Genomic DNA, 25,755 nt, shown 5'->3' on the forward strand with positions numbered 1-25,755 from the left:
GATATAGAGAAAGTGCTTTCCTCAGGACCCCCTTATTTCCCACTGTTTGATAAGGCAGGGTCAGGAAATAGGCATGAAGAGCAGTTTTACCCCAACCGTAGGGATAAATCTCCCCTTACCTTGACTGAGCTGTATTTCCTTTTAAGAGGAGAGAAATCTGGGACGCCTGGGTGGCTCAGTCGGTTGAGCATCTGACTTCAGCTCAGGTCATGATCTAATGGTTCGGTTCATGGGTTTGAGTCCCACATCAGGCTCTCTGCTGTCAGTGCAGAGCCCACTTGGAATCTTCTGTCTCCCTCTCTCTCTGCCCCTCTTTATCTCTCTGTCTCTCTCTCTGTCTCTCTCTCTCATAAATAAATAAACAAACAAACAAACAGACAGACATTTAAAAAAAAGAGGAGAGATATCAGGCTTGCAGATAGTCTTCAGGTCTGCCAGCCCAGCCTACATCCACAGTGCCAGAAGAGTTATTTAAAGAGACCTGTAATCAGTCACTGACTGCTACAGTAATGCTGTGTAACAAACATCCCCATGATCTCAGTGGTTTAACATGACAAGCATTTGCTTTTATTACTCTCAAGTCTCCTGGACAACTGGGCAAGCTCTCCCGCAGGCTGTGAATTGGTTGGATTCAGCCCCAGGACCCAGGGCAGGCTCAAGTCTGCTTCATGTGTGTACATCGTGGGGTGCAGACTATGAGGACGGCAGCTCCCCTGAGGCAGTTCCTCTCATGGCAAGTCACAGAAGGCATAAAGGGCAAGTTCAATCACCTAAGTGTTATCTGAAGCCTCTGTTTGTATCACATCTGCTAATATCCTGTGACCAAAGAAAGTCATGTGGCTAAGCCCAAAGTCAGTGGGGAAGCATACTTGAACCCAAGGAAGAAGGTAGGGGGAGATGACTACTTGCTGGAAAATTACATAATTTGTCATAAGGCCCAAGAAACCCTGTTCTTAAGCACTTTGTCCCATGGGGAGGTCAGGTCCAGAGAGAAGATACTGCAGGGGGAAGTAGGGCCCACGTCTCCTGACCCCCAGGGTAATGCCTACTCCAATGTGCCCTTGATTCTCAGAGTCATTGCAAGGCAGCTGGGTGTCACAAGTCACCAACATTAGTGTAGCCCTTGGTTACATTACAAAAGGCAGGCTGTCCGGAGAAGAGGAGGTGAGAGCCCTGCTGTGTTCTTGAGTCGAGCACTCAGTCCTGGATATGGCATTTGAAGAGGGGCTGGGCCAGCTGGAGTGGATTACAGATCACAAGCCGGATGAACAACTGGTAAAGGAACTGGGGCAGTTAACTGAGGGAACCGAAAACCCAAAGGGGATATCGGGCCACTATCTTCAGATCTGCCAAAGCTGAAGGAGCTGCAGGCGGTTAGGGAGGGCAGAACTAAAACTCACCAGAGAAGGCTGGTTTTGGTTGAACACACACGAGGAAGTTCTTACTGCTGTAGGCAGCACTAGCTGGCCGGCCATGGGAAAGCACCATGGGACGAGGGGACTAGACCTGCTAGGGTGTGACCAGAGGCAGCCCACCAGCACCACCACAGGGACGCCCCAGGCGCATCGTACCCCAGACAAATGGCTGGACAGGCCACTTGGGAGCTCCTCCCTGTAAAATGGGGCATCGCGCGTGTCATAAGCCTAACTTCCTGGCACATGCTGGCAGCAGCTGAGATCCGGGGAGGCCGATTCCCTGACTTGGCCCCGTGAGGATGCAGTGCCTGAGGTAGGAGAGGCCGGGGCTTGAGGGTTGTGTTTTCATCTTGACAAAACCCAGTCGTTTGTACTCCGATTTCTCCTGGTTGCAGCTTTATGCTGGTGCTTCTTTACTGGTAAGCCCCTCCCAAGGGCAAGAGACAGTCACTGCTCCTGTAATCCCTCCATGCGGGATCCAACCTGGGAGGGGCTGCTGCCTCATAGGGACTTCAGTGAGGCCAGTGAGGCTCTGCTCCAGTAAACAGCCTGGCAAGAAGCTTGACCTTTGGGAGGGTGTTTCCTCCTGAAGCTGCTGGGAGCTGCCAGTGTAAAGTCTGTGGATGCTCCCCTGAGAAGGAGCCATTTCTCAGAGGCCTCTCCGGCCCTCCTTGGGCTCCCAGGAAATCACTCCTCTGTCATTTCCCTGGTTTTGTTTCCTTCTGGGGATTTGGAGGAGTGTTGCTTTGTCTCCAACTATGTTCTCACTAGGGCATTTTCTCACTTGCCAGGCTTTCTTCCCTCCCATCCCTCTTCCATGCGTCTGGTTCATGACCCACCTTATCTTCTAAAAATGCAGGAGAAGCTGTGTGACTGTGAGCCAGCCACCTAACCTCTCTGAACCACCAGGGCTTCATCAGACAAATGGGGCTGTCTGTGCCCACCCTGCCCTGCCTGCCCCACAGGATTGGCGGTGGTGCTCACACAGAATGTTCAAGCAGGGCACCTGTTCCGCCCACTCTGACCTCAGCCCCTCTCGCTGCTTCCCCACAGGGACTGCATCATGCTGTGTTGCCTGAACAGTGGCACCAGCTTTGTGGCTGGCTTTGCCATCTTCTCAGTCCTGGGCTTCATGGCATACGAGCAGGGGGTGCCCATTGCCGAGGTGGCAGAGTCAGGTAAGTTCGCCAAAGGCGAGGGAGGCCTCGGGTGATTGAAGGTCATAGCACAAGTATGATCTGCCTCCTCAGCTCATTCTCCTCCTGGATTCAGGTCTTAGGAGGTGGCCCGCCATCCATCCTCAAACCAGGATCACGGGAGAAAAACCTTGACACCTCCTCATTTCCATATCCAAGACGTCCTCGGGTTGTATAGCTTCTGCCTCCTCAGTGTTGCTCCACTTCATGTACTTTCCCCCAGCTACACTGTCTCCCCACCAGCCCAGACCACCATCACCGCTCACCTGGATGATCGCAGGAACCTTTCACAGGCCTCCTAGCCTCCACTATTGCCCCTTCTATTCCATGTGTAGATTGATTTCTTTCAAAATGCAGATCTGAGTATGTCCATCTCTGGTGAAAAGCTCTTCTTTACTTCTCATAGTAGTGGATTCTAAGCATGGCCCCAAGGCCCCGTGTCGCCCAGCCTTTGTAGCCTCACCCCCAACATCATCCCCCCCGTGCTCATGCTGCCCCACTGCAGTGATCTGCTTTTGCAACGTCACTTGCTCCCTCCCACCACAGGGTCTTTGCACATACCGTTCTCTCTGCTTAGAGAACCTCTCTCCCTTTCCCTCTTTTAGATGTAGAATCACTGAGTGTGACATTCTTAAGTATAGATAGATGTGTTTGTATCAAACACACTACAAGCAGAGTTATTGTTGCTGAGGCGATGACACAAAATGGTGAATTTACATGGTTGTGATTCACAATCTACATGGTGTTTGAATTCTAGGAAAATGTGTGTTAAAAAGTATGAAAATAGTTTGTGTTCTCATGACAAATGGTTAGGTTCTAAACTCAGTTAAGTCTAAATAAGTTTTTCACCTACAAGAATGTGTAGTAGAACAGTTTGTCAAGAGCAGCACAGGTTGCTTAGCCTTTCTGGCCTCCATCTACTCAGTGCAAGTCATGCCCCCATTTATTGTGACCACCCCCAAGCACTTGTGGGAGCCACATTGCCTCTGTGGAAAATGTTGGTCCACAGTATCCTTTTTATGTGGCACACATAGATCAGGAAGCACCCCTCTAACCCACCAAGCTGGGCAAGGTGGTGGATATGGACATCAGAGCAGGAACGTGGTTGCAAAGCTTTGCTCCGTGACCACTCAGGGTCCACCTTCCTCTGGATAATGTATGTCAGAGAGTGAGTGAGTGAGTGAGAGAGAGAGAGAGAGAGAGAGAGATTGAGGACAGACAGACCATCCCTGCTGAAATCAGGATGCCAGAGCTAGCCTAGAGGATATTAATCTGACCAAAGCTCTCACTCATCAAGTGCTTACTCTGTAAAGAAGCTACCCCTGTTTTACAGATAAGGAAGCTGAGGCTCAGAGAGGTGAAGTCACTCAACCAAGATTACACAAGCTGGAAGGGACAGGGCTGGGATTTAATACAGGCCCTCTGGCTCCAGAGCCCATGCTCTGACCATGCCATCCTACTGCCCACTGTGGGCACCTGACCCTTGACCAAACACCCATGTTCCTTCCTGGCATCAAACCACAGACAGCCCTGTAAGGAAAGAGTGTTACCTTCTATATGGGAGCACTGCCCACTCCAAGAATTCATTTCCTCCTCTATAAAATGAATGTCCTAATTTCTGCCTTAGGTGTGCAGTGGGATAAGATATCTGCAGCATTATGTTTTCTCTTTTTGTCATTATTTCCATTTTATAGATGGAGTTCAGAGAGGATTCATAGAAAGGAAAAGAGCCAACTAAAAATAAATTTTATTATTTTTTTTTCTAATTTCAAATTGAAAGCATATTCATGTTAGAAAAATGTGGAAATCTTAACAAAGGAAAAACGCTGCACTCCAAATCAAACAACATTTTGGGTTTTTCCTGTCATGGCATTTTCCATGCCTACATATCCATATGTGTGTTGATGGAAATCAGATCAAATTACCCCTGGTATTCAGTAGACTACATTTCCCCCTTCACAATAAAGCATGAGGAACTTTGTGCCTCAGTAAACAGAGATCTCAATCAAGAGTTTTCATGGCTCTGTGGTATTCCACTGGATGGATGGACCATAATGGATTTACTGTGTCTCGTTTGTCAGGCTCTGGGGTGGTTGTGTTTCATAGTCTACCTCACGAAATTCTCACAGCACCTCTGCAGGGTAGGCTTTGTCCGGGCTTCCACTTGTGGCTGTACAGAACAGGCTCTGCACAACTGCAGGGGGCACTGTTCACATAAACAGCCCTAGGTTTTATCATGCCCATTGAGATATGGACCCCGTACCTCAGAGCCTCAAGTGGTTCACCCAAGGTCACATAGCTCATAGGTGTTACAACCTGGCTCTAGCCTTTTCTGGCTCACCTTCCTGTGTTGCTCCTGGTATCCAGCCGGTAAATCTGCTCTGTGCCCTTGGTTGGGCATATGGGTCAGGCTAAGATTCTCCTTGGGAACATCTGCCATATGGAGAAATTGCAAGTTTTAAGTGAGTGTGTAGCCACCTCACCTTGCTCGGAAGGACCTGGGCTTGCTTTCTGATGAGTGATTTTTGGAAAATACCTAATTAGATGGCAGAATGCTCAATGGGATGTCCCAGAATACCTGGAAACTGAGCCAGAAAGGCAACATATACTTCTCACAGGACTCAGATTTTGTCATGCTATGATCCCAAGCCCTTACCCACATGTCCCTTGGTCTGTTTCTGTGATACTTTCTGTGAGATACCTTCTCCTGGAGGTTGAGATTTTAGACAGCTTATAATTGGGTCTTGCTTTTTTATTCAGTCTGATTATCTATGTCTTTTAATTGGAGTATCTGTCTCTTTTCATTTCATAATTATTGATGTGGTTAAGTCCTGAATTCTATTTTGAGACAGAAAATGTCAGAATGATCATCAGAAGTGGAAAGAGTCAGATGTGTGGTGGCAGGATTAAGTAATATGTTGCTAACTCCAGATAGACTTTAATGAGTTATGGGTGCATATTGTTGGCTAACTGCTTAGAAAATAATAATAGGAGGTAGAGCTACAGAGCTTAGATGAAATACAATTGGGCATTTCAAAATATTCATCAGCCCAAAAGAAGGCAATAAAAACACAACAAAGTAAACAAAAAAACAAAACCTACAAAATTCAAAAGGGACAAAAGTAAAACAAATATGAAATGGTAAAATTACACCCAACTATATCAATAATTATATTAAGTGCAAATGAGCCAAATACTCCAAGTAAAAGGCAGAGATTATCAGACTGAGTAAAAGAGCAAGACTCAACTATAAGCTTTCGACAAGAGATGCTTTAAATTTAAAGACACAGATAACGTGTAACACAAAGTGAAAAGATAATACCATGTAAACAACAAACATAAGAAAAGTGGCTTTGCTATATTAATATTAGAGTAGACTTCAAGTCAAAGAGTATTACTAGAGATAATGGGGAGCACACTTCATAATGTTTATAAAAGGAGCAGTTCATTTATAAGATAGCTAATCCTTAATGTGTTGGTACTTAATGCCAGGGATTTTAAAAACATGAAGCAGTGGTGCCTGGGTGGCTCAGTTGGTTGAGTGTATGATTCTTGATTTTGGCTCAGGTCATGATCTCACAGTTCGTGGGTCTGCACCCTGCATCAGGCTCCATGCTGACATGGAGAATCCCTGCCTGGGATTCTCCCTTTCTTTGTGCCCCCCTCCCCATCTCTCAAAATAAATAAATAAACTTTTAAAAATACAATACATGAAGCAAAAATTGACAAACTAAAAGTAAAAATAGACAAACTCACAATCATAGTGGGAGATTTTAACACCCCTTGTTCATTAATGTTAAAACAACTATACAAAATATTAATAAAGACATAGAGATCTGAATACTGTCAAACAACTTAGCTTAATTGACATTTATAAAACACTGCAAGGAACAACTGCAAAGTACAGTTCTTTTCAAATGAACATGAAATATTCACCAAGATAGGATATAAATTGGGCCATAAATTAAATCTCAATAGGTTTCAAAAGATTGAAATTACAAGGTATATTCTCTGACTACCACTGAATTATGAATCCATAATGAAAATATACCTAGAAAATCCTTAAGTATGTGTAAATTAAGCAACATGTTTCTAAATTTCCCATGAGCCAAAGAAGACAGTATTTCAAACTGAATGGTAGTGAAAACATATCAAAACTTGTGGGATACAGTTAAAGTACTTACAGGGAAATTTATAACTTTAAAGCCTAATTAGAAAGAAGGATTTAAAGTAAAAAAGTTTCTATCTGAAGAAGCTGAAAAAAAGAAGTATAAATTAAAACCAAAGTAAGTATAAACAAATAATAAAGGGAAGACATACCCACAATAAAATTCCAAAGCCAAATTTGGTATTAAACAACAAAATTTATAATCCCCTAGTAAGACTAATCAAGGAAAAAAAATGAGAGAAAACACAAATTACTAATATCAGGAATGAAAGAAGAGGGATGAAGTTCTACAGACATTAAAAATGAGAATAGGAAATATTATGAACAACTTCAAGCTAATATATTTGATAATGTAGATTAAATGGAAAATTCCTTTAAAAATATAATTTACTCAAAATGACTCAAGAAGAAATAGAAACACTGAATAGCTCTATACTTTTTAAAAGACATTGGATTCATATCAAAAACCTTTCTACCAAGAAAACTTGAAGCCCTGATGGTTTCACTGGTGAAATCTACCGAACATGTAAGAAAAAAATAATATCAATCTTACATGGGTCTTTTAAAAATTAGAGTATGTTAGACCTCTGAATATCTGAGGACTATGAGAGCTGTATAGCTACTTGTATCCTAATTTCCTTCCCAAACAAGAAAAAAACAAGAAGGGAAAATATATTTTATACAAAACCATGCCTCTGCATAACTCAAAGACAGAAGATATTAAAGCTACAGATAACCGTAACAAAAAGAAAAAATACCAATCTCAGTGCATAATCCCTTCTGCTACCACCTGCACCCTCACAGCTGGTAAGGCTTTGTGATGAACAAAAGCAAACTGAGAAAAACTATGGGGGAAACAGAAGACAGGCTGGTGAAGGGACCTAAGAGTGATTTGGAGCAATCCCCAGAAAGATTAAATTCACTGTAAGTCTGAAAAACCTGGAAAAGATCCAGACAGATCCCTGAGCAGGGACAACAGAGAAGGGATTCAATGTGTAATTCAAGGAACAGGGGCCATTTAAAGGAACCAGGACAATTTAAAGGAGACACCACTTGAAACACAGAACTTCTGGGAGAGAAAAAGGCAAAAAGAAAAGGAGAAGCACCCTTTGACGATTCGATGGTGAAGGGAAAACCAAAAAAAGGAGATAAAATAAAGTCCTGAAAAACCAAAGAGAACCATTAAATCAGGGTGTGGGAAGGGGAGATCACCCTTCCCCACTCTCAAAACAAAAAGCTGCTAAAGTACCTGGACTTTGCCGTACTGACAAAAGAGGGCACTATTAAGTTGGGAATATTATAAAATACCCACAAACATGAACATGAGAAAAGTCAAGTCCATACAGAGCTACTGCAGAAAATCAGGAATAGAAACTCCCCACATATCAATGACCATGAAACCAACCATGACATAGAGGAAAATTGTAAGTCAGCACTCCAGACAGAATTAAATATGTCCAAAGAAGCATCTGAGGATGTGAGAAAAACAAACAAAAACCTTGAACCTGGAATTTAAAAACTACCAGATAGGAGAAGAGGGCACAGGAATAAATGAAGAGAAAGTTAATTGAACTCAGGGGGGAAGAAATGAGAAAAAAGATAAGGCCAAGTTATCTCAGAAATGAAGAATAAATTACAAATGTCCACTGGAGAATGGTCTCAATAAAGGGGCATTTTATTATTTTTTATTAAAATTTTTTAAATGTTTATTTATTTTTGAGAGACAGAGACAGAAACAAAGTGTGAGTGGGCGACGGGCAGAGAGGGTGGGAGACACAGAATCCGAAGCAGGCTCCAGGCTCCGAGCCACCAGCACAGAACCTGACGCGGCGCTCGAACTCACAAACCGCGAGATCATGACCTGAGCTGAAGTCAGATGCTTAACCGACTGAGCCACTCAGGCGAATAAAGGGACATTTTAAAAAGGAAGGAAAACAACCAGATGAATGAAAATGACATAAAGAAGTAAAAACGATCCCACCAAAAACTAGAAATGGAAGACCAGCAGAGAAGAAGATATTCACATTATAGGGTCCCTGAAGAAGAAAAATAAAACAATGGAACAGCGATAATATTTAAAACTATAATCCAAGAAGACTCTTCAGAAACAGAAAAAGAGCTCAATCTACACATTGAAAGGACTTCTCAGGTACTAATGAAAATTAACCCAGGTTGATCAACTCCAAGACATTCTGGTAAAGATATTAGCTTTCAAAGATAAAGATAAAATCCTCAAGGCTTCCAGGCAAAAAAGATTAAATAACTTAAAAGGGCAAAAGACTTAGACTGGTATCATAGTTTTCAAAACCAACATACAAAGAAAGGCAACTATGAAACAGTATCTTTTTTTTTTTTTAATTTACAAAAAGAAGTGTGAATCAAGGCTATGGAAAATGTCGAGGTTATAGGAAAACCATATTAAGCAGAACTTTGAGACTTCTACACTCATAAGTCCTTTGGAGGAATCTACTATGGGGTGAGCTTCATCCAACCCAGGAATAACTAGGAAAACTTAGAAAAAAGACTGATGGTAAGCATTCAAAAATATGTAAGTACACATCTAAGACCAAAACGAAGGTAGGGAAGAAGATAGATGAGTAATATAGAAATATGCTGTGTACTGTTAACAGAGTTGAAATCATCAACCTAAAAGATGGAGAGAGAAGGCAAAAGGAAAACAGAAAAGCTCATTGTTGTGTAGACCATAAATGGTGTCAAATGATATGGGGGGGGGGGGGGCAGACCTGGAAAGCCAGGCAGTAAAGGTTTAAATAAAATTATAAGGGTCTAAGGGCATTTTTAAAAGATGTAATAAGTATAAAGATAACCACTAGAACAAAAACATAAACCTTCCTAAATACCAAAAAACATTTATAAATAAAAGAACAAAGAATACATGACTCCTAGAGAAACATAACAAATATTTAAAAATACACATAACCACCAAGTATTTTGTCAAAATTAAGACTGATCATATCAATAAATGTGAGTAGCCTTAATTCATCCATTCATTAAAAGAAAAAGACTTTCAGGGCACCTGGGTGGCTCAGTCAGTTAGGCGTCTGACTTTGGCTCAGGTCATGCTATCACAGCTTGTGGGTTCAAGCCCCATTTTGGGCTCTGTGCTGACAGCTTAGAGCCTGGAGCCTGCTTTGGATTCTGTGTCTCTCCCTCTTTTTCTGCCCCTCCCTTCTCTCTCTCTCTCTCTCTCTCTCTCTCTCTCTCTCTCTCTCTCTCTCAAAAAAATAAACATTAAAAAAGAAAAGAAAAAGATTTTCAATTTGGCTCACAAAACATGACCTATATATATGCTGTATATAAGAGATATATACATGCTGTATATAAGAGATACACCTAAAACAAAGTGATTCATAAAAGCTAAAAATAAGGGAATAGACAATGACAGCAATATCAGGGAAAGTAGAATTCAAGCCCCAAAGCACTAAGCATTACAAAGGACATTTTTTAAATGGTAAAAACTATAATTCATAATAAAGATACAGCAACATAAAAATATATGCACCAAATAATACAGCAATAACCTTTATGAAGCAAAACTGCAGGAGGTACAAGGAGACACAGATAGAAATAAACTGATAATAAGAGAAAACTATACTAAAAACACATCGATAAAAGTGAAAAAATGAAAATTAATTACATTAAGAAGAACAACAGCAAAGTGAACTAAAAGAAAGCACAGGAAAGGAAATAATAAAGATAAAAGCAGGAAGGAGTGAAATAATTATAGGTAGATAATTACAAACAGTAGATCTAATTAAAATTCTGGGTTTTTAAAAATATACAAGTTACCAAACGGCCAAGAATAAAAGAACTTACCAAGAGTGAAATAAGAAATGATAAAGGGGAAATAACCATTGAAGTGGAAGACATTTATATGGTAAGCAGAATAAGTCAGAGAAAGGTAAATATATGATTTCACTCATTGGTGGAATTTAAGAAGCAAAACAGATGAACATAGGGGAAAGGAAGGAAAAATAAGGTAAAAAGAGAGAGGGAGGTAAACCATAAGGGGACTCTTCAATACAGAGAACACATCTGAGTTGCTGGAGGAGAGGTGGGGGGGGGGGGGGATGGGCTAAATGGGTGATGGACATTAAGGAAGGCACTTGTTGGGATGAGCCCTATATGTAAGTGATGAATCACTAAATTCTACTCCTGAAATCATTATTACACTATATGTTAACTAACTTGGATTTAAATAAAATTTAAAAATTAAAAAAAAATCACAAGAGCCTGCTTTGTAGTCTTCTCAACACATAAATTTGAAAAATTGGATAAAATGAATATTTTCCTGGGAAAAAACAGATTGCCACAATTGACCACATTTGATTTAGAAAACCTAAGCCAATTTCCATAGAAGGAAAAAAGTTATTGAGTAACTACCCTACCAACAAAACAAAACAAAACAAAACAAAACAAGACAAAAAGCAACACTAGGCCCAGATGGCTTCTCAGATAATTCTATCAAACCTTCAAGTATCCAGGGCACCTGGTTGGCTCAGTTGGTTAAGTGTCCGACTGTTGATTTTGGTTCAGGTCATGATCTCACAGTTCATGAGATCAAGCCCCATGTAAGGCTCTGTGCTGACAGTGCAGGGACTGCTTGGAGTTCTCTCTCTCTCCCTTCCTTTCTTCCCCTCCCCCACTCACACTCCCCCCTCCCTCTCTGTCTCTAAATAAATAAATAAACACAACAACAACAAAAACTTCAAGCACCAGATAATCCCAGTGCTCTATAAATTATTCCAGAGGGAAAGGAAAGGAACATTTATATGAAGCATGAGTAACATTGATACCTACACCAAATAGACAATGCAAAGAAACAAAATATCACTCATGCATAGTGATGTAAAAATAGTAAATACAATATTAGCAAATCCAAATCCAAACCATTAGAATCCAAAATCACATTAAAAAAGGTAATATACCTAAACAATAAAAAAATGTAAAAAAAAATAAAGCGGGGGGCGCCTGGGTGGCTCAGCCGGTTGGGTAGCCGACTACAGCTCAGATCATGATCTCGCAGTTTGTGAGGTCGAGCCCTGCATCGGGCTCTGTCCTAAGAGCTCAGAGCCTGGAGCCTGCTTCCGATTCTGTGGCTCCCTCTCTCTCTGCCCCTTCCCTGCTTGTTCGCTCTCTGTCTTTCTTTCTCTCAAAAATAATAATTAAAAAAAAATTTTAAAAAGAAGGTAATCCAAGTAGGATTTACTCCAGGAATAATGCAAGGTTGGTGTAATGCTAGGAAATCCAGTAATATCATACATCCTATTAATAGCCCAAATGAAATAAATTATAAAATTATCTTCATATATACTAAAAAAGTCTTTGCAAAAATACAATAGTCATTCACAATATAAAAATAATCAAGTAAATGGAAATTTATGAGTATTTTTTAAAGGATAAATGTGTGTGTAAGTTTAAAAAGCAAATATACCTACCCATTGTATAAGAAAGAAGGAGATGTAAGAAAGTATGTCTGCTCATTTGTGCAAAAGAAATATGGAAAGGATAAACTAAAAAATGAAGAGAATGGTTACCTATAGGGCATGAGTGGACAAGGAATAGAAAGAAGGGTGGAATTAAGTAAAGATGAAAAGGAAAAAATACTTCTTAGTATATTTCTATTAGTTCTGACTCTTAGAGAACCACAGTAATAGTAACATTTCACATAGCACCCAAAATAAACAGTTCCTTTTTTTGAGTGGAATTAAAATGGAATACAAACAGTAAAAAATGAACCTAACTGCATTACAAATAAAAAAAATGTAACCATACTGAAGAGAATGGGAAAGAAAAGACCAAATCTAAGTAAATTTCTGGACACAGTATTTTGACTGGACACTGTAAGGCTAAAAACAAAAATCACTGTACTGTTCTCTTGTTAGTACAGGAGTGTGGGTTTGCAATTCTGTAACTATTGTACGTGTATGTGGGGACTGAACAAACAAGTCAATAGGGATCATTAGAGACAGAATTTTCACTGAGGAAGAAGTTACACATAAAGAATATGGAGAAGCTATAGTGATCTGTATTAGAATTGGAGGTATCAGGATGGACTCATGGGTTTAAAATATATGCAGTTAGATATAGAAACATGTGTGTGTGTGTATGTGTAGATAGACATACATATGTCTCCTAGCTTTGTGTGCTGAGAGGGCCTGCAAGAAATGATGTTCCAGTAGCAACGAACATACCCAGAAGCCAGATCTTGATTTCTGAACACCATTTTTCAATTAAAGGAACTCAGGGTTTTTGGAGAAACAGTTGATTCTAGTGCTGGAGCAAGACATGATAAGCTGAAACATTTAGTAGTGCCAGAAAGTAAGGAAGTACTCAGAAAAAGGACGGAGGCATGTCATAAGGACACAGGAACCAAACTGAAGAAGCTAATAATGATAGTATTGGATTGTAATCTGTAGAATAAACTGAATACCCAGGAGTCCACATTGAAATAAATAAAAATTGAATAAATGAGTGTGAAGGAACACTCTTTCTTACAGAAGAATTCTAATTGATAAATGTAGAAGGAATGAAGAAAAGTCCACTAGGCAAACCTCAAAGGAGTTATTGTTGCAAGCAAGATCTACCAATGGATACTAAAATCAGTGGGTAAAAGTTCTACTTGAAACAGGATAGTTTCATAATCTCAAAGTATCCTCACCAAGATATTTATCAGTTATAAAGGGAAACACAGTAACTTTACACTGGAGAAAACTGGCATTCACCAACCTAACCAAGTAATCAGGGTAAACATTACCAGTACTAAAGTTTACAGATATCATGTGCCCCTTTAACCTGATGCACTGAGAAGGACACAGCATCACTTCTGTGATGTTCTTGCCAAAAAAAAAAAAAAAAATGCATAACCTTAAAAAAATTGTATAACCTCTGTTTAATAATGAGAAAACATCAGACAAACCCATACAGAGGAACATTCCACAAAAGAATAACCAGTACTCGTTGAAATGTCAAGGTCATGAAAGAGAAGATTGGGAAACTATTGCAAATTTGGAGGAGAGTAAAGAAATACAATCAGGAAGTATGGTGTGGAATCCTGAATTAGATACTAGAATAGGAAAAAAGGACATGAGAAAAACTGGTAGATAAAAAAAAAAAAGGTCTGTGGTTATTGCACAAATGTTAATTTCCTAGCCATTAAATATTGAATGCTTGCCCCTAAAATCAGAAATAAAGCAAGGCTGTATGCTGTTTCTGCTTTTATGCCATATGGTACTAGAATTTCTAGACAGTGCAATAAAGCAAGAAAAATAAATAAAAATAATTAAGATTGGAAAGGAAGGATCAAAATTGTATTTACTCATAAACAGCATGATTGACCACATAGAAAATTGTAAGAAAGTCACACACAAAAATTAATAAGTGAACTTAGTATTGCCATGGGATAAAAGGACAATAAACAAAAATTTATTGTATTTTTAATATGCTAGCAACAAACAAGTGGAAATTTTAAAACTTCTGTTCTTCACAAGATACCATTAAGAAAATGACAAGGCAAGCCACAGAGTAGGAGGAAATATTAATCATCCTTCTCTGATAAAGGATTTATATCCCAAATATATCAGGAATTCTCACAACTCAAGAAAAGGGAGACAACCCAGTAAAAAAAAAAAATGGGCAAAATCAACAAGGACTTCACAAAAGAAGGCGTTTGAGCAGACAACAAAGCTACGTGAAGATACTCCACATCTGATAACATCAGGTGTTGCTAAGGTTGTGGAGCCACTGGAACCCTCCAATATTACTGGTAGAAATATAAAATGACAGCTACTTTGGAAATCTGTTTGGCATTTCTTAGAAAGTTAAAGATATGTTACCATATGACCCAGCAATTCCACTCCTAAATAGGATGGGCAAAGCTAATATAAGGTGGAAAAAAAAATCAGATCAATGGTTGCCTGGAGCTAAGACAGAGAATGGGGATAGAGAGACCACAGAGGGGCCCAGTGGGGCAATAGAAATGTTCGCCATCTTGAATGCAGTTATCTGGGTATATACACTTCACAACTCACTGAAGTTGTACAATTAAAATGAGTGCTTATTATAGGTAAATTAGACTTTAATAATGTTGCTTTTAAGAACAAATATAATAATCAGTTAATGTTTACTATTTATTTTAAGTGCTTTCCATATTCTGCATCATCTTATTGAATTTTCAAAACCATTTCGTTAGGTAGGACTTTATCATCCCCATTTTTCAGCTGAGGAGACAGATACAGATCACAATAAAGAATAAGCATTTGAACCCAGGCCATCTGCCTGTAGAACCTGTGCCCTTGACCACTGTGCTACAGGGCTAGAATATCAGGTATCTCTCCCTCGATATTAATAAAGTTCATCCTCAGGACGTGCTAACCAAGCTCTTTATTTGGAGCAGCCAAAATAAGTGAGTATAGACACAGGAAATGAAGGGAAGAAGCAAAGGAAGGGGCAGCCTGGGGTAAGCTATTCCTGCTACCCATTTGGAATCACCTGGTGCCTGGTCCTTGCCCCACCCTAGACTGACCCAATTAGAATCTGTGAGGTGGGCCTGAGAACCCGCATTTTAATAAGCCACCATCCCCACGTCTGCCCCAGTGAGAACAGTAGAGACAGGTCTATGCAGGGGAAAGTCTGTGTGTCAGACCAACCTGGGTTTGAATCCTGACCCCTGCTGACCCTTGCATACCTTTCTATGCCTCAGCTTGCTCATCCCTGCAATGGGCATCAAAATAGTACCAACAGCTTAGGAGGGTGGCTGGGAAATTTACCTGATTTGAGGGAGAATGAGGCATAGTACCCAGCACAAAGGGGGCACTCAATATATGATGGATTCAAATAACAACTGAATGAGGGACCAAGCTCCACCCAGCACCTTTCTCTCTCTCCTTCCTCTCTAGGCCCCGGCCTGGCCTTTATTGCTTACCCCAAGGCTGTCACCATGATGCCTCTCTCCCCACTGTGGGCTGCCTTGTTCTTCATGATGCTGATATTCTTGGGCCTGGACAGCCAGGTAAGGGGGAGAACCCAGGCTGGGAGGGCAGGGAGGCCAGACACTGCACTTGGGAGCAGCTCAGGGGCCTGATTGCCACCTCTGGGTACTGCTTGTCAGGGCCCTGCTTGCTGTCCCCATGTGGTCTCCTCTCAGCACCCCCTTCCAGGCGGTCTCCTCGGTCACCCCCAGATGCACCTGTATGGGTCCCTCCACGTCTTCCCAAACATACTTTCCCTTACCCAGAATTCCCAACTCCCAATAAAAAAATTTTTTTTAATTGTTAAATACTTCCATTTGGTGAAAATATTTCTGCCTAGTAGCACCACTTAGCAAGCGGGAAGAAATTCTCAGAGAGAGGCTTATAGTTAATGGCATATCTGAGGGCTCTGTCCCAGTCAAATCGTGGGGGACACAGGAACACAGAAAAGTACCTTCTTCCTTCCTTCTTCTCGGTGTTACGGCCCCCCAAGGCATTCCAGGATGCCACAAGGGTCCTCAGTACCACCACCAGCTCCCACTCACCCCACATCCCACCCGTCTGCTCTCTTCTCATTGTTGCTAATAGGGCTCCCCCCACCCACCCTGCACTTGGCAGCCTGCCTTCCTCAGTGAAGGGTGTATAGTTAGAACTAGCAATTTATCTGTGGACGTTTTCCGTTTTCTCCTCACGAAGGCATGCATTTAATCTCACCCTGTAAAACTCACCCCAACCTGCACTCCCAGCCCTCCTCCAGTCCTCTCCTCGGCTTTCCAGCCAGACCCCCATGGCCTCCAGTCACTCTCCACTCGACGAAATCCACCCTTTTGCCTGCTGTTCCAGCACAGCGGGCTTTCCTGTGAGCCCCAGTGAACATCTTCTACCCAAGGCTGGAGGCTGTGCTGTCAGCCTCTGCGGCAAGGTGCTACGCCCCACCCATGACCTTGTGCAAGTCACTTAGCACCCAGACCTCATGGCCGGTGTGTCTGTCAACCCGGCCAAGTCCGATCTCCCCGCCCCGGATGTTTCTCATAAACTGCAAAGCTGAGCTGCTGAAGCACCGGGTGTTCCTGCCGATAATCTTCCCTTCTATTGTTGAGGGCCGAGGCCTCGGGAGGGATTGGCAGCTTGTGCGTGACAGTGACTGTCCTGCAGTGGGAGGTGGGGGATGGGGTCCTTGGCTCTGTGAGTCCCTGGGGGTGTTGAGCGGAGCCAGCACTTGGGCTGAGACACTGTGCTAGCAAGGGAGACCCGGGGGCCCAGCGGGCAGGTGGTGATCTGCTCATCCCCGTGTGTGCTGTGCTATTCTGGGACCACATCCTCTGTTCTTTGTCACAATAACCACATGGACCGAGGACCCTTGTGTCATCCCCATTTTGCAGATGAAAAAACTGAGGCCGTGTGACCAGCTGGGACATGCACCCAGGTTTTCGTGCCTCTTAGCTACCGCATGCTCTGATGTCTCTTCAGTTTGGGTCCTGGATAAACAGCCTTCCCTGAATTGCATCTCCTTCCTTCCCTGGGGACCCCGGAGAAAGGATGAGTGCAGCCAGCCTTACTGTAGAGACAGGGTAGCCTGGAGGCTAGGAGCCTGGGCTTTGGGGTCAAACAGCACTGGGTGTGAGTCCCAGCTCCATGACTTTCACTAGCTGTGTTCCTCGGGCTAGTCACTTCACCTCTCTGTGCTTCAGTCCCCTGCACAGTGAAGTTGGAAATACCTTTTCTGAGGGGATAGAAACGAAAAGTAGAAAGGATAGGGGGCCAAGAAATGGCCCCAGGGAAGGGGGTATCTCAACATGGTGACCAGTAAAAGAATTATTTACTCTTTTTGCTGCCCTCCCTCTTGGCAGTCCAGCACAGTGGTTAAAGCCCAGTCTGTAGAACAAGATTGCCTGCTTCCTACCCAGGCTGTATCACTGAATACCTCTGTGACCTCAGGCAGGTGGCCTACCCCCTATGCTTACACATCCTCACTTATGAAACAGGGATAATAATAGTACCATAAAGATTAAATAAATTAGTATCTGTTAAATGCTTAGAATAGAACCTGGCTCACCATAAGTACCATGCATTTGCCATTATTTATTATTATTATGAATTTATCATCCTTTTCTGAGGCCTTTCCTCTGTGCCGCTGGAAAGAGATGAAAATCCAGGGTCCCACCTTGTAAGGGGACAGATATAAGCAAGCATGGGACCCATGAGGTGAAACAGAGGTGGGGGTGCTGGGGTAGAGGAGAGGAAAGGTCTGTTCTGCCCAAGTTGGGGGCAAGAAGGAGCAGTCAGGAAAAGGCTTATGCAGGAGATCTGCCCATGGTCTGGAAGAACCCAGGGAGGAGGGTGACTGTGTGTTGGGATATTTGGGCTGGGTGTTGATGGTTGAGTAGGAATAGAAGTGACACCGTGCGTCTGGCCCTGTCTCAGCATGGTGGGATACAGACAGGGGCTCAAGTTGTGTTGTCTTGAGCCTGCCCGGTCTGGCCGGGCCCAGAGTCTCCCACAGCACAAACACAAGAGCTGGGTGTTGGCTCGCCTCTGATTGCTCTCCATGCATCAGAGGGGTGCTTGCCCAGCAGAAGCAAAGGACAGGGGAACTGTCACAGTCCTAGAGAATGAGGAAATCAAGCTCTGCCTGCAGACACTGACCAGAGCCTGCCACTACCAGAGCACTCACTCTCAGGATAGGTACAGAGACGCCTATCTTGCCTCCCAGACAGCGTCTCACTTAAGTAGTCGACCCCAGAACAGGGCCCAGCACGTAGGCTCCTGATAGGAAATACGGGGGAGAAGGAATACTAGCTTTGGAGTCAGAGACCCCAGTTCAAGTCCTGACTCTGCCACTTCCTTGCTGAGTGACCTTGGGCAGGTTACTTCCCCTCTCGGAGTTTCAGGGTCCCCATCTGTTCCATGCCCTTGCTGAAGTTCTATTAAGTGCTGGGATTGTTGTTATTCTCAGGCCCTCTGTCAGTGTGAGTGTGGGAAGGAAGGTAAGGCCAGCGGGCGAGAAGCCCAGGGGTTAGACGTGTTGCACTTGTCCAGAGCCAGGGCCACTGAGAACCGGCTTTCTCCTGGACTTGACACCATCCTCTCTGCCCCGTCCAGTTTGTGTGCGTGGAAAGCCTCGTGACCGCTGTGGTGGACATGTACCCCAAGGTCTTTCGGAGGGGCTACCGGCGGGAGCTGCTCATCCTGGCTCTATCAGTCGTCTCCTATTTCCTGGGCCTTGTGATGCTAACGGAGGTGAGCCATGTGGACGCAAGTAAGCAATGTGAACACGGTAACGTGACGGTTAAGTGCCTGGGCTCTGGCTTAGGCAGGTCTGAGGTCAAAGCCCAGCTCTGGAATTGGCCATCTGGCCCTGGGCAGGTCTAGTACAGGTCTAGGACTCAGTTTCTTCTCTTTGTAATGGGTTGTTGTGCAAATCATTCGAAGTTCTCCTTGAGCCCCTAGCATAATGTCTTATGCGTGTGAAGGCTCAGCTAAAGGTCACCGTGGTCGCTACCAGACAGGAGTGAAACTCGGAAAGGGAGATACTGGGTTTATCTGTAGTCATGAGCCTCTGGATGCCCGGACCACTCTCACTGTAACTTCTGGGTGAAAGGGACAGTGTTAGCTATGCACCCTTCAACCAGGTACTGCTCTTGGACTAACATTCAGAGCAGGCTTTTCTGGGACATCACTGAGAACGACACACATGAGGATGTGTGGCACCTTCAGGCACTGTGTGTCTGAGCCCAAGAACCCCTTATGTATCCCTCTTCTTGCCTCTGCTGGGCCTGTGGGTGAGGAGGGGTTCACCATTAACCCCTCAAATTAAGACTCTCTTGGGGCACCTGGGGGGGCACCTCGGTTAAACGTTAGACTTCAGCTCAGGTCATGATCTCACGGTTTGTGGGTTTGAGCCCCATGTCGGGCTCTGTGCTGACAGCTCAGAGCCTGGAGCCTGCTTTGGATTCTTTGTCCTCCTCTTTCTCTGCCCCTCCCCAACTCTGTCTCTCTCTCTGTCTCAAAAATAAATAAACATTAAAAAAAAAAAAAAGGCTCATAATACCATGTTTCTCCTGCAACCATCCTGTCCAATACTTTCTCAAGTACCTTGAGGTGGTGACATTAGGTATCTTTTCCCCCATACTCACAAAATTAGTTTAAAAAGAAAAAAACACAGAAAACTGTTGCTGGGAGACAAGAAGAGGTTTTGTAAGAAACGTGGAAAGAGATGAGGGAATTCCAGATCCATCAAAGCGGCTGAGGTGATACTGAGGTCAGTCTGGGGAATCTTCCGCATCCTCTGCTTCTCAGCTCAGAGGCTGCCTCCTGGAAGCCTCCTCTGCTTTCCTTCCTCCAAGCACTTTGTTCCAGTCTCAGCCCAGCCTTTCTCCCACCTTAGAATGACCCCTCCAAGCACCTGTCTCTCCCCTACTAGGCTCTGAGGTCCTTGAAAACAGGAGCTGGCCTTGCCGGGCCAGTGGGCTCTCTTCCCTTGGGGCCTCATAGGGGGCAGGCACTCAGGGCGTGGTGGCTGGTGTTATTAGTGTTCCTAGTCATTGTCACATTAATGGAAGTGATAATCAGCTTTGTGCAAATGAATGGTGTGGCATTCTATCTCTCCTCTTCCCACTGGGGAAACCAGCCCTGCAGTGAGCAGGGCTTCATTAAGTGCTGATTCATTACACAAAGTAGAGTCTTTTGTCACCTACGTACAAATTGGGGGGTTAACGTGATGAGTTAAAGGGGGCTGGTGGGGACTGGGCTGCAAGAAGATAAGCCGATAAGCCGGGCTGTGGGCGTGGATATCACTGGTCTGGAGCAGGCGGGCAGAGGACCCTGCTGGACCTCCCGTGCTGGGGGCCCCGGGCCTCCCAGAACCTGCTTGCCCACCCTTCAACCTGAGGGCGTGGATCTGCCCAGGGGTGCCTCCTAGCCCCCAGGGAGGTGCTGACCATTCATCAGCAGATGCGTGGGCTTCACATGCCGACCTTCTGCCTCCATGCAGGAAGATCCGTGAGTGAGCGCAGCAGGAAGTTCAGATGGCCAAATGGGCCGTGTCCGCCCCAGCCTCCACAGTAATTGCCGGCGAGATCCTCTCCCTTAAGTATACACATTTAAAGTTCGGCTCTGGGGAAGAAATAGGCCACAGATTTCTTGTCTTCCACGAAGGCAGTGTGGTGGAGGGTTAAGAGCACAGGCTGTGCGGCAGTCGGCCTAGGTTGAGTCCTCAGCCCAGTGACTGGCTAAAGCCGGATGACTCTGTGCCTTGGTTTCCCCCATGAACACCGAGGACAGCAGTCGTGCCTGCCTCGTAATTAATTGCACACGCTGCAAGGACCAACCAGACTGAGACCCGGCACACAGTTCACTCAGAGCCTGGTGCTTGGAGAGCGCTGCATATGCATGTATGGTGTTCATGGAAGAAGACGCTCAGGAGAGCCCTTGGGAGCATGGTCTCTGCTTTTAACTCAGAAAGCCACGCCCACTGCTGGTCGCAGAGGAGCCTCCAGCTGGCTCCTTACTCTCACAGACCTGAATATCCACCACATCCGGCACCGATGGTAGGCCCCAGACCAGATACGGCCCAGAGATCCCCTTTGTTTCACCCCCAATGTGTTTTTAAGAACGTGAAGAGGTTGCCAACTATTCAGGAGAGAAAGATTTCTCAGGAAAGCCTGGATTTCTGGCATCTTGTAGAAAATCTGCATATGTGGCCGCACTCAGACCTGCCTCCCCCAGCGACTCAACCAGACTTGTGTGTGGCCAAATAGCACCAGTCCCCACCACTTCCTGCCAACTGGGCCAACGTCTCTCCCTTGTGTTACCTGTCTGGCCCTGTAGGCACTGAGATGTTGCCCCTGATGCAGCTGAAGAGATGTGAGGAAATAGTCCCAGCCTGTGTGTGGTCTCACAGGGTAGGAGGAGGCCCTGGGGGCTGTGGGAGCACAGACCAGAAGCTTAATTCCAATTACATCCCTGTGGCAGACACACAGGAGGCTGTCCAGGCTTTGTCCTGGCCTCTTACCCTCCTGTCCTGGCATTCACAGTGCCTCCCCCAACCAGACCCTCCTTCCCTTTTCGACTTTTATTTCTCCTGCTGTTGGTTGTGTTCCCCTAAGGGCAGTCACGTATTATAAAGATTTTCTGTAAGGATCCCAACCCTTCCCACACCTGTAGCTGGCCTCCCCGCCTCCCCCAGCCCAGATGCCATCCCTCCTATTTTGGAACCTTCCCGGATCACCTTGGCCACCTGAGCTTATACCTCCCAGGCCTTTCCCTGAAGTCCATCATCACAGATGTATATACCACAGAGCTGGCCCACGCCAATCCTGCATTCCACAAAGATTGCACACCTAGTCTGTGCCAAGGCCTTGACCAGAAATGGACACAGCTGTGGACAAGCCATTCAGAGTCCCTCCCCCACGGGGCTCTCACTCCACACAATTCAACTTGCAACTATCGGGGACCTACTTCGAGCCAGGCCCTGCGCTGGCAGGAGACAAAACTGGTGTGGGGGCCTCCCCAGCAGAAGCCCAGAGCTAATAGAGCAGCTGATGGGAAAACTTGATTTAAAAACTGTGAATCCAGAAAATGTGCTACAGAGGCTTTCAGGGAGGGCTTCCTAGATGAGGTGACATTTGAGCTGAGCTTTGAAAGAACTTACCAAGCAAAAGGGAACAGCACAGAGGCAGGATGATCCCTTGGTCTGTCAGGGGGAAGCGCGTTGAAGTCGGCTGGTAGGAAGGCAGACAAGGCCGAGTGAGAGGGCAGCTGTGACTGTCAGGCTGCCTGAAGCCAAGGGGTAACGTTAAGCTGTGGAGGCACATGGTTGGATTTGCGTGTTATAAAGGTCCTGGTGAAAGCTGATGTGCCCAAGGTCTAGAGAGAGGGAGACCTGTGGGGAGGCTGTTAGAGCCATCAGGGAGAGGGGCTGAGGCCACCTCTGGTTTTCCATGTTGTCTTTGGCATGTGGGGAACAGAGACAAGACAAACGATTGCGATCTGAGCACCCCCAGAGGGTGGAATCTTATGGGGTGCCCAGGTGTAGAAGGGTTATCGTTTGGGGAGGATAGGGAGAAGCAGTCTGCCCTGGTGGAAGTGACTCCTGGCCGATGGTAGCCCCAGGGCAGAGCAGAGGCCTTTCCGAGGCCAGCTGGCCAACCCTGCTCTCCCATGTGTGTTTGCGTCCCTCTGTCCATGTATCTGTCCTCCTGCTCTGCAGGGTGGCATGTACATCTTCCAGCTCTTCGACTCCTATGCTGCCAGCGGGATGTGCCTTCTCTTTGTGGCCATCTTTGAGTGTATCTGCATCGGCTGGGTGTATGGTGAGTAGAAGCCGGGCCCACCCACACCCCGGCAGCCTGCCGTGGTGCCCAGCATATGGACGCCTGGGGCCCGGGAGGGCTCAGGTTCTCCGTGGCTTGTCTCCATCTGTGTCCACCTCTTCTTCCTTTCCTCAGGGGCTCGGCCTTTCATACTTGTCGAGAGAGTTTCTTACTCTTACACCCCTGCAGCACAGGGAGGGGTTCCAGACTCAGGCACTGTGACCTTGGCCCTGTGCTTCTCTGCCCCTGAGCCTCAATTTTCCCATCTGTAAAATGGAGTAGCCCTCACCATGTCTACAAGTAGGAGATAGTGTGGGCAAAACAACAAGCACAGTGCCTGGCCCTCAGTCAGCAGCTGCCTTGTGGTCCTCCTGTTTCCTCCTATATCCTATGAGTGGATGAGGATCTGGACTCATTGGTGATGGACACCCCCACTGGGAGCATAGCTTGGGAACAGGGCCCCCTGTGGGCTGCCCTACTCATTAACAGTCCAGCCAAGCAGTCACCTTCAGAGCCCTGCCCCTGCCCCCACGCATGTCAGCCAGGCCCAGGGTCTGCCTCTCAAAGGGACCACCTTCTACTTTGCTCCCAGAAATGTTTCCTCTTTACTGTTTCCTGGGCCTCACTGCCCAAGGTCAGTGGTGTTCCCAATATCAGACCAGAATTCCTCCTACTGCAGTATATTCTGAAACCTCACATACATAACATCTTGGTAGCTGTTCAGTGGTAAATAAGGTCCCTGCCATCATTTGTCTGTCTCGGGCTGGGAAAAGCAAACACTTCTAGCCTTCTGTCTGAGTCTTGTACAAAAATTCTCTGGGATGTGTGTGTGGCTGTCTGTTTTATCCTGGACAGGAAGCAATCGCTTCTACGATAACATCGAAGACATGATTGGCTACCGGCCACTGTCGCTCATTAAATGGTGCTGGAAGGTTGTGACCCCCGGGATCTGTGCGGTAAGGGCCCTGCCAGAAGCTGCCTCCAGCCCACCCACCCGCTTTTCCACTCTAGCGCCACAAGCCTGGCTGAGGCTGAAACTGAGGAGGTGATGGCCCCCTGGGTGACCCTCTGTGAATTCAGAGTCCACGGCACCCGACAGCTTTCTAAGTTGGAGTCATGGGGTCAGTTTCTGGGCTCGGCCAGGGAGGGGCCTCTTTGGGATCCCAGCTCTGCCACCAGCTTGCTGGGTGACCACAAGCAAGTCTTCTCCCTTCTCGAAGCCTTGGATTCTATACCCACAAGCTAAGTGTCCGGGGCCTGTCTCCGTGGGGCCCAAGGATTGTACCACGGACAATGTTTAGCTTTGCAGTTAACTGAGAAAGCCACAGAATTGAGGGTAAAGTTGGAGCTCATGCTCTGCCCCTCAGGCCAGACCCTGGAGGGGACTTTGTGAATGGATGTTTGATAAAAACTGCAGCCCCGCTGCTCTTTACCAGGTGCTTGGCATGTGAAGCATCTCAGAGCATCTTCACAAACCATCATGGTTTTGAAAGGCAACTTTGAAAGCAACGCCAAGAAGTAGCTAGGGAAAAATGAAAATCCCTGATTGGGCAGAGGCGGTGGATGGGGCTCCTGGGGGGGGGGAGAAGGAGCTTCGAGCCCCGAGGAGGCGCTGGGCCCTGTGGGCGTCCCTTCCCTGTGCCCGCGGTGCTGGCGATCCTGTGCAGCGCCTCCCCTGTCCAAGACCGTCACACAGGCCTGCAGCCGGGCCCCCAGGGACCTCTCCTGTCTCTCCACAGGGCATCTTCATCTTCTTCCTGGTCAAGTACAAGCCTCTCAAGTACAACAACATGTATACCTACCCCACCTGGGGCTACGGAATTGGCTGGCTCATGGCACTCTCGTCCATGCTGTGCATCCCACTCTGGGTCTTCATCAAGGTGTGGAAGACAGAGGGGACACTGCCTGAGGTGAGACAGCCCCGGGCAGGAGGTCGGCTGGCAAGGGCAGCTCTGAGGGGGGCTGAGGCACACGCGGGGACTGGCTCTGCCTCGGGTGGGCCAAAGAGCAGGAGCAAGTCCATGGGTCTTACCTGAGCAGGGAGTGTGTTAAGAATGAGCCCTCGTGTGTCTCTCAGGGAAGCCACTGCCAGCCCCTCCCTGGCAGGTGTTCATTGTTTCCGTTATATCAGGTCATCTATATGAGGCCTTGAGGTTGGGCCAGGTTCTCTGAGTTTCCTCATCTGTAAAATGGGGACAACAGCAGTTCCTGACTTACAGAGGATTTTGTAAGGACTTGGTGAGTTCATACAGGGAAAAGCACTCAGACCAGGACCTGGAACAGAGACTGACCAAGTGGTAGCTTTTACTGTCCTGTTAATTCATGAAGGACCCCATACCTGGGGCGAAGGGAGGGGGAACACCTATCCCGTGTCATCACCGTGCCAGACTCTGTACATGCTGTATCTCCTTTAGTCCTCAGAGCAAAGCAGGTGCTGGCCTCATTTTCTGCATTCAATAGATAGAGAAACTGAAGCTCGGAGAAGTTAAATCGTTCAACCCAAAGTGAGCATCATACAGCCAAAGCTTAGCAAACCAATTTTTTTAAATTGAGATATGATTGACATATAGCATTAGTATTAGGTAACAGCATAATTGTCTAACATTTGTATGTATTGTGAAGTGATCACCACAGTTAAGTCTAGTTAACATCTATCACCCCGCAGTTGCAAAT

General features: G+C 45.5%; 1 protein-coding gene across 1 annotated transcript in view; it reads left to right on the forward strand.

Annotated features, from left to right (window-relative positions):
- SLC6A11 (solute carrier family 6 member 11) overlaps window positions 1-25,755 on the forward strand; it is a 133,744-nt gene that overhangs the window by 102,268 nt on the left and 5,721 nt on the right. The window contains exons 8-13 of the mRNA XM_007075526.3: window positions 2,469-2,593; window positions 15,698-15,810; window positions 18,872-19,009; window positions 22,980-23,082; window positions 23,938-24,038; window positions 24,822-24,992. Of these exons, the coding sequence (XP_007075588.2) occupies window positions 2,469-2,593; window positions 15,698-15,810; window positions 18,872-19,009; window positions 22,980-23,082; window positions 23,938-24,038; window positions 24,822-24,992 (751 nt within the window). The remainder of the gene's footprint in view (window positions 1-2,468; window positions 2,594-15,697; window positions 15,811-18,871; window positions 19,010-22,979; window positions 23,083-23,937; window positions 24,039-24,821; window positions 24,993-25,755) is intronic.

This window comes from Panthera tigris, chromosome A2 (assembly GCF_018350195.1).
Source record: "Panthera tigris isolate Pti1 chromosome A2, P.tigris_Pti1_mat1.1, whole genome shotgun sequence".
Taxonomy (NCBI): Eukaryota; Metazoa; Chordata; class Mammalia; order Carnivora; family Felidae; genus Panthera; species Panthera tigris.